The 9,105-nt window shown below is 37.5% G+C and overlaps 2 protein-coding genes across 2 annotated transcripts; both read left to right on the top strand.

Moving 5' to 3' along the window:
* The first annotated feature begins 879 nt into the window (after window positions 1-879).
* Window positions 880-2,429, top strand: selenoe (selenoprotein e). The gene is made up of 4 exons (XM_014985698.2): window positions 880-1,048; window positions 1,350-1,426; window positions 1,620-1,698; window positions 2,096-2,429. Exons 1-4 carry the CDS (start codon window positions 941-943, stop codon window positions 2,237-2,239), a joined length of 408 nt encoding a protein of 135 aa, XP_014841184.1. The 5' UTR covers window positions 880-940; the 3' UTR covers window positions 2,240-2,429.
* Window positions 2,430-2,735: 306 nt separating this feature from the next.
* LOC106917037 (transmembrane protein 17A) lies at window positions 2,736-6,480 on the top strand. The gene is made up of 4 exons (XM_014985697.2): window positions 2,736-2,949; window positions 3,894-4,000; window positions 4,782-4,895; window positions 5,208-6,480. Exons 1-4 carry the CDS (start codon window positions 2,823-2,825, stop codon window positions 5,514-5,516), a joined length of 657 nt encoding a protein of 218 aa, XP_014841183.2. The 5' UTR covers window positions 2,736-2,822; the 3' UTR covers window positions 5,517-6,480.
* The last annotated feature ends 2,625 nt before the right edge of the window (window positions 6,481-9,105 follow it).

The following is a 9,105-nucleotide window of genomic DNA, read 5'->3' as shown; positions in this document are numbered from 1 at the left end:
TGTTCTAAGTAGCAACTTAGAGCTACAAACAAGCTCTAAGTTGCTATAAAAATTCCTCGTTTCAGATTAGAATTGATAAATCTAATAAACTTTCACTCTAATTTTAATCATTTTAAGAGGCCCCTTCAAAGAAAAAAACACATGTTGAGTGTTTCATCACAAGTAGACCCTGTGAGGGCCTCCAGGGTCTAGGTTAGTAAATATGCAAACACCGTAGGATAAAATGTTGGCAAATAAATCTCTGTGAAATTGTGAATTTCCATGAGAAATAATCTAAGATGTTGATTTAAATATTTACTAAATTTTCTTTAGTTATTTGAATGCAAGCAAAGCCAAACATACGGATAACTTTTTAAGGAGAAAATATGCAAAATGTAAAACTCACAAAGTTTAAATTAGATTTTGATGTTACAAATCAAACATATGTTTTACTTTTAAATGGACAAATTACATTATTTTTCTGTTGGAATCAGGTCAATCACCAAAGACTGAACTTTGGTTGTCAGTGAACGAGAGCATCTGGCTGGCTCTCAGGGGCCACATCTTCTGGAGCGTGTACCGTATGGGAAAAAGTGATAACAGTACATATGTTCTGTGGATTTTCTGCAATCCTGCTGATGTGGAGGAGACTATTCCTTAAACCAGGGAGGCTAAATAAATCAAAACAGACAGATTCTTCTGATAACCAAGACTTTGGCGATACGACTACATCTATGTGAACCAGGTGGCTACATTTACTATTGTGTTCTCCATTTATGGGTAAATTTATATCAGCAAAACTGGAAGAACAAAAACAGTTCAACTCAGGTGAGCTGAACTACCCCATATGAGTTTCTGATGGACTCATCCATTCTGAAAACCTGGCCAGCAGAATTCAAAAGTTACACGTTGCTTGTTAAACCTGAGCAGAAGGATTTAGAGACACAAGCTGATCTTTAGCATGTGGGCCTTGTTGGCACTCACTTTGGGACTTGCTGCTGGAGCATTAGGGAGCAGCAACAAGACGGCAGCTGAGGAGCGGCTTGATATAGCCAGAGCTAAACTGATGGTGAGTGGGACTAAAAAGAATAGAACACACACAGATCACTTTGAAAAATCACCTAGGTTTATTTTTCAACAAAAAGTTTCAACAAAAGTTTTTGCAAAACTTCTTGCTGAGAATGTGTTAAATTAAAACAATGATCTCTGCATTAAAGAAAAAAAAGAAGGATAAGTACAACAAAGAATGAGCTGCAGGTTGTTTCCAGTTGAGATTAAAGAGCAATGTTCACACAATGAAATACACACACATACACACACACACACACACACACACCAGTTTGAACAACTGTCTGTTGTCAATTTTGCAGGCACCCAGTGTGGTTGGATGAGCCATAAAGAAAATGCCTGAGCTCCATCACTTCCTCATGGAGCGATCGGCTTTATAGTATCCTTCTGCTTCTGTCACATTCCTACATTTTCTTGCTGAGACATGGCTTCAAGCTGTTGGCTAAGTCCTGTCCCAGATATGTGAGCTTTCCAAAAGTATTGTGCTCCAAGTCTTGTCAGCCTGAGTCAACTGAAACAGATAGATGTGTTGCCTACCTGTTGTTTTCCCTGATCTGTTTTTTGCCATACAGCCATAACTTAGAGTATGACTCATCAGAGGAGAAGAAGCCCCGTCTGATATTTTACAATGAAAAGGATGAGGTTGTAAAGGTAAGATTTGCATTTCAGAGGCACATCTTGGAGGTCCCTGACTAAATCCTGGGGTGAGGGGGTTTCTGACTGGAGTTTGCATATTCCACCTGTGCATGTGTGGGTTCTGTCTGGGTTCTTTGGTTTCCTCTCACAGTCCACTGCTGTGTGACGGCCTGGCGATCTGTGCAGGCTACACCCTGGCTCTCACCCAATGACTGCTAATAAAGATCCTCCACTTTGATTTATGAATAAAGAAACCTTTTACTGTTTTTTACCTACTAATTTCTGTCAAAACATGAATGTGTTTCAATATGATTTCCAGTATTTAACCGACAGAGTTCCAACTGAACCCTTAGCTGTGTGAAGCTGATATGTCTTTGCTTTTGTTTCTTCTCTCTGTTTCCTGAAACATCAGACTGTCCCTGTGAAGAACATGAAGGCAGATGAGATCAGCAGCCTGTTGGAGTCCCTTGGTTTCTATAAGAGGTCCCAGAAAGGGGAAAAAGTGCCAGAGGAGTTCCAGAACTTCCCCCTGCACGCACCAAGGGACGAGCTGTGATGACCCCATGTGGCCAAACTTTGCATCTGCAACCCAGCTGCATTAATGATGAGTGGGGCTAAAAGGCAACACTGTTACAGCCAGGCCCCATTCTGAGGACTCGCTGGCTGGACGCAGTGTGAAGAGTGTTAGGCACACTTGAGGCTTACTGTTTGTTTACACACATAAATAAAAATTACAAAAACACAAATATCTTGATTCCATTTTTATCTGTTCATTGTACCAAATTGCCAGGAACAAAACAGCGTAAATTGCCAGTGTTGTCGCTGTTGTCCCTATGTGAACTCAGTGGTACTCAAATAGCAATTTATTCCCAAAGCATATAAACAGATTTACTCATGAAAAATACCCACTAACAGACAAAGTATAATGCCAATGTTTTAGACTAATCCTCAGCCCGCCTCCCTCTTGATAATCTGATTAGCGGTAGCATTGGACTGTCTGTCTCTGTGTAGCCATTACAGCCTCTACTGTGCATTTATAGTATTGAGGACAACAGGAATTAGCTGCAGACCCAGACGCAGACGCCACAATTAAAGTGTTTGGGTTGTTAGTTCTGCCATGACCAACAGTTTGAGCCGCCATGCCTGTGTTTTACTCGCCTGTACCGGAGAACCTGCAGATGGGCCTTGCCTACATGGGAGGCTCCGTGTTCACAAACAACAGGACAGTGGACAGTGACTTCAGCAGGGAGCAGGAGGATGCATCTGGTTCGTTCAACACTCAGCACCAATGCTTTTTACGTTAGTCTGGCAAATGAATACCGTTTATAATTCCTGTTTTTAAATTACAAACACTACTCTGCTCTTTTACAAACACCACTCTTCAACTACCAAGTTTAGGAGTTTCTATTGGATAAAATGCAGGATGACTAGAGCAGTTCATATCTTGAATGTGCACAAAAAAATCCAAGAGCAGCTCGGTGCAATTTGAATAGGTAGCAGTTCTGTTGATGAAATCTAAACAAGTTGAGGTATTTTTATCCAATATTTAAACTGTAGAAGAATCAAATGTTCTTTAAAATAATTTATGGTCTGACAAAACATGTTACTGAAGAGATGTATTATATTAAGGGTATCATTATCTCTAGCTAGATAATGGCTTTCAGATTATTAAAAGTCAACAAATACACTGTTTCTTTATTTGAATCACCATATGCATATGAGCATGTAGCATAGCATGTAGCATAGCATGCATCAGCCACTCGTGTTGTTTCAGCTCATAAACTTGAGGTTAAACTTCTTTATGCACTCATGAATAGCGTAGCCAATAAAGTTACCTGCATAAATTATATGAATGTACAGTTTAATGTTCTTGTGAGAGATTAAAGTAGATTTAATAGAACTCATTGTGACAAATGCCATGTGTAGCAAAAACACATTCTTGTATTTTTTTGTATTTTCTGTATTTTATAACTGTATTTTCAGTTAACTAAATTCACTCAAAACTAAACATATAAAAATTCACCTTTACATGTTTTAAAATTTCTTGTAGTTACATGAGATTTGGATATTTTTACGATGCAAAACTTACACATTACTCCTCTTTGGGTTTGGATTGCAAACAGATTATTCCACATGCAATTCCCTACAAACCTCACTTATTTTAATGTTGCTGTAAAAATATCTAAAATTCCCTGAATTTTCTTTTTCAGTGGTCAACGAGTTGGTTTCTCACCTTCCTCTTCAAATGCTCTTGTACTTCAACCTGTTTTACTTTCCTTGTTGGTGGTTTTCTGCTGTGTTCATGTTGGAAGTGAAAGTAAGTATTCGGAAAATCACTATAGATCTTAATCATTTCTCAAAACAAATTTTAGACAGAAATAACTGCATTAAATGGAAACAAGTAAAGAAATTGTTTTTAATTTATAAATGTATAAATAGCATGGATGGATGGATGGATGGATGGATGGATGGATGGATGGATGGATGGATGGATGGATGGATGGATGGATGGATGGCTTTAATTGTGGCACCACCTAGTGGTTTCCCCTAAAAAAGTATTTTCATGTTGTGACTCTAGTCCTCACCTTTACTCAATAAAATTGTCCTTAAGCCACAATAAACTTTATTAACCTTTTAAATTTCAGTTTCTAGAGTCTTCATAATACTATTTGTTTATTTGGTAGTTAAATATCCTTTATAAAAAAAAACATTGTTGTAAAGATTTATTTTTAAAATATTATGTTCAAAAAAGCATGTCGTGTAAACAAGATTTATTAAATTATGAAATGTGAAGTTATTAAGAGTGATATGTGGATGAAAGAGCAACATATTGTCCCAGAGGTTACAAACCGCTCTACCAAGAAAATACTAAAGTATGTAGTTAAAACAATAAAAATAGGCTTACTTGCTATTTGTAAATGCTTTGCTCTTGAGTTTTGTATGTAATATAATAAGAAGCAAAAGTTTAAGACTTTGGCCCAGGGAAAATAATACTTATTTTGTATGCATATAAAACAAAAAAGGGGACCACTCAGAAGATACAGAGACACATTTTAATATATCGTGTTCTTGTAAACTAAAATATTCTCTGTTTGCAGTATTACCATCTTCCTGGATACTACCAGGCTCTGCTCATTACTGGGTTGGTTCTTGTCACAGTGATTGAAGTGATCCGACTCTACTTGGGCTACATTGGCAACCTTAAAGAAAAGGTAACTCAGAGACACATCCATTCTGAACCACAAGAAAAGTTATCATGCGACAGTATGTCTCAACATGTATTGTTCCCTGCAAAACTCTTCATTCCCCTTTTAATCCAAATCTTAATCTCTAAATTTGAGATGAAGACTGTCTACATGGTTTTGTGTTCTCAACATGGCTTGTAAGAAGTTGCTAACTGGACTTCTGAAGATATTGATTTATCAGTGGCTTTTCTCAGGGATGTAACGGAGGCACTTCATATCTCACTGCTCAGTCTTTCACTCTCATGCACCAGACTCTGTCTCTTTCCTCCCTGTCATCAGGTGCCAGCCCTGGCAGCCTTCTGGCTCCTGTCTTTCACGTTCCAGCTGCCCGTGCTGCTGTTCTTCATCACAGATGAAGGCGTTATCATCCTGCCTCTGGAGAGAGCCGTCCACTCCATCTATCTTATTTTCCTGCTCGCCCAAATCCTGGCTTCCTTCTTGGCGCTGAGGACGATGACCCGAAAGCTCACCCTTCTCTTCCACCTGCGGCAGCTTGGCAAGGTGGAGAGCATGCGGCATGCAGAGATGAGCCCCATCTACGGGCTTCCCTATAACCGCAGTGTGCTTCCAGTTTCACCCACCCATTAAAGACAGGCAACAGTCTTTCTTACATGACTCTGGTTTTAGAAAAACATCCTCTATGTGTATTTTTTTTTTTTTACAATGGTAGCGTACTTGCCCACAAAATGAGTTTGATAACAAATGACAATTTCAGAGTTAGCATACTTAGCAATTGACTTGTTTTTATTGTATCCCACAGATTGTTAGGATTATTATGAATGGGTTGTTCTGCAGTATTTTTAAGCTACTGCAATATACAATATGATCCATAAGATGTAAAATAACAGGTGTGCTTAAATAGATGGTAAATATAGTTTCAGCACCAGTGAAAATGACAAAGGCTGAAATGATGTCAAACTGTCAAAACCTGATTTGGCTTTTAAGGTGAAATGGGAAATATGATCAAACAACAAGGCTCTGATGACAAAAAACCTTTGTCATCAGACAAAGGTTGTTGTTTTTTTTTCTTTAATCTTGATGAATGACACAGGATGAACATTTGCCAGAACCTGATTTTTTGCCAAGGCAGATCTAATTTTTGTCTTGCTCCTTAGACAAGAGTTCAAAGCAACTTGCTCTGGCTTTTCTAAACAAAAGTGCTTTTTCTACAGTTGTGCCATATTTATTGGCAGATCTTTTATTGTAGAAATGTTTGAGTAACAGGAAATTTTTTTATTTGAACTGAAGTTGATCAAGGCATCTTAAAAATTGTACTCAGTAATTGAGAACATCCTGTTTCCCCTGTCGTCTTGTGATTTTTTTTTTTCACTAATTTGAAATCTACTGAAACTAAAGGTTAATTTTTCTAAACATGGCAAATTAACCTGATCTTGTTTTGTAACTGAGTAACTGTAGTCAAGTTCAAACTTAACAATGTAAAATGTGTTTTTCTTTTCTTTTTCCTAAATTAAAACATGTATTTATTTTGATACTTTTCACACATATTCGGCAGAAGTCCAATAAATGTGACCTTGACTGTTTTAGAAATTCATTTTTGTCCTAGAGTGGGGAGATTTCGGTTACACCTACATCTTAACCTTAAATGTTGATACACGAGATGCAGGCATAAAAATGTATTGTAGCTGGTGTGGGAAATGATGGAAGCGGTGTTAAATATTTACGACCACAGAGTGGCAGTCAGAGATCAAAAGAGGATGGTGACGTCTGACGGTGCTGCAAAGTCCAGTGAGGACGGATTATCATGCAGCACATGTTCGGATCAGGAAAGCCTCTGGCAGAGCAAGAAAGGTTAGCCCTGTCTACAGCTGAACATAATGTATTATTAGATGATTAATAACTCCAGGTTGAGCATACAAGGAAATCAATTGAATATCTTGTCATCATGGTGAGTTTTATCCTCTCATTTGAAGACAGAAGGTTGCATGTGTTTCGCTGGTTTTACAATAAGCTGATCCAGCAGCAACTGGTGCCTCAGTATTTTAATTCAGGGCAGAAATAAAGTAGAGAGTGGTGCACTAATATTCAACATGTCGGTTATTTGAGATGCACAGTTTTTGTGAAATAACAGGCTTTTTTCTGTGCTACTTCACATTCAGGGAACAACAAGCTGCAGTGGTTGTTGGACCGTTCACAGGATGAAATTGAGAGGAAAAACAGTGAAAACAAAGCTGAAACCGTATACTTTATTCATAAGTGCTTTACTCTAAAAGGTTTAGTCACATAAAGAAATGAGATGGAAAAGATTGTTTTCTTTATGTTCCAATTTTATAAGCCATGAAATCTGACAAAGTTCAAACATGTTTATTTCCCGTTTAAGAAGAAACCAATTCAAATTCCCAAAAGCTATATCCTGGTGTCAGTATCTAATTTGAATTTCATTTGCGTGACCTTTAGAAAGTAAGAGACCGATTTTGGTAATGGACCATCTAGCTGAACTGTGTGCAGGGAGATAAAGAAATGAAGCAACTATGTGAATAATGGAAACATGATATAACTGACTATGTTTCTTTTTGTTGTTGTTGATTATGATTTTGTAGTGCACAGGTTAATTTTCTGCTTGCGGACAACACAGTGATGGCAATTCTGGTTACTTTAAAAAATAAAGAAATATTTTGTTTGTATTAACTTCTATAGATTCATACACATGCAATGTCAGCTTAATATGTCCATAAATGTTGTTCAAACAGGGAAGTTTTAAAGCTCTTTAAGGAACAACATATCTCCTAGAAAGGTCTTCACTCTCTCTCTTTCCAGAAAATGTGGAATTATTTTGTTTTATAATTTTTGCATGTCCGGAAATGTTTTCATATTTTTTGCCAAATGTAGTTGTAGTTAAAACAACTACATATGATTTTCTTTATGCCCCAAAAACAGAATGTTTGCTTGCACAGTACATTCAACTTCATGAAAACAAATTTGTTGTTGTCATAAACATATTTGTCCTTGCAAAGTTGTAGGCAGCCTAGTGCCTATGATTAGTGATCATTGGTGGAGAGGACAGGGTGACAAACAACTATGCACCGAAATAAACATTCAGACACAGACTCATTCTAGAGTTAGCAATTGACCCAACAACCATGTTTTCAAAGCTAGAATACCTGGAGAACGCCCACATATGTATAGTGAGAACATAAGACATCAGAGTGGGATTCAATCCCAGAACCCTTTTGCTGCAAGGCAACAAGTACCAACTGCATTTTCTCTGGTTCTTTTTCATTGTTTTATTTTACTCATTCACCTACAGTGAGATGTGTACATTCTTTTGTCAATTTTTCTGTCGTCTGTCCTGAGCTCACAGATGTGTCCACAGTTGACACCATTCTATTATAAAGTGCATTTACTATGAGATGTTAAGGTTATTATTTATATATGTGGTGATTTTGGTACATTTCAGTTGAAAATAAAAAGGCACATTTAAATGTGCTGCAGTCAGGCTAGGAACAAAGAAGCTTCCTGTGCTAATCACAAGCACCCTTATTTGAATAAATAAGGAAACCTCTGATCCCTTCAGCAATTAGATTTGAGTGGAATGAGTTTGTTGGAAGCTGAATTTTATTTTATTTTCCCAAATATTTTTTTTTCTTTCCAGCTTCTTTGGCGCAGGTGTGGAGCTGCAGCTTTCTTACAAACTTGAAGTTAATTTAGAAATAAACCAGTGACAGGTTTAACCCAAAGCAGTTTGAAATGCTTTCTTGAGAAGGCAGGAGACATTAGTGATGTAATAATCAACCCCACAGCAAGAGGAAAGAGTCTGATTAAATGATAGAGAAGGTAGAAGGGGGAGCAAAACTGGCAGCAGCTCAGAGAAATTTCGTCAGAAATGTGTCAGCAGGCCAGGGGGAAGGATACAGCTGGGCAACAGCTGCAGATCTAGTAATGAGATGAGGTCAAACAGGACTCACAAAGTATTTCAGGTGAGTTTTTTTATGCATGCAGGAAAACGAAGCTGATTGGAAATAATTTTGAATGTTATTTTTTGAATAGAACCAGCTATAAATAAAAAAAGAAACAATTTTACAGTCTAATGTTGGATTTGTAATTGTGTGATGAGTAAAGATAAGGGATTTTTATTTAACCAAATTATTGGCGGGCATAGTTTTAGGTTGCCCACTGGTAAGAGACAGAAGGATGAAGGACCCAACAGATTTTAAGAAAC

Source organism: Poecilia mexicana, unplaced genomic scaffold (genome assembly GCF_051168715.1).
Source record: "Poecilia mexicana isolate PSO_F unplaced genomic scaffold, ASM5116871v1 scaffold_9, whole genome shotgun sequence".
Lineage (NCBI taxonomy): Eukaryota > Metazoa > Chordata > Actinopteri > Cyprinodontiformes > Poeciliidae > Poecilia > Poecilia mexicana.
The sequence above is the reverse complement of the archived record's forward strand: the minus strand, read 5'-3'. Positions and strand labels throughout refer to the sequence as shown.

What these genes read in the sequence shown, in the direction of transcription:
- LOC106917037 (XM_014985697.2), top strand. Translation starts at nt 2,823, where the DNA reads ATGCCTGTGTTTTACTCGCCTGTACCGGAGAACCTGCAGATGGGCCTT. An exon ending in GGAGCAGGAGGATGCATCTG is followed by an intron (nt 2,950 to 3,893) that starts GTTCGTTCAACA and finishes TTTCTTTTTCAG; the next exon opens with TGGTCAACGAGTTGGTTTCT. An exon ending in TTGGCAACCTTAAAGAAAAG is followed by an intron (nt 4,896 to 5,207) that starts GTAACTCAGAGA and finishes CCCTGTCATCAG; the next exon opens with GTGCCAGCCCTGGCAGCCTT.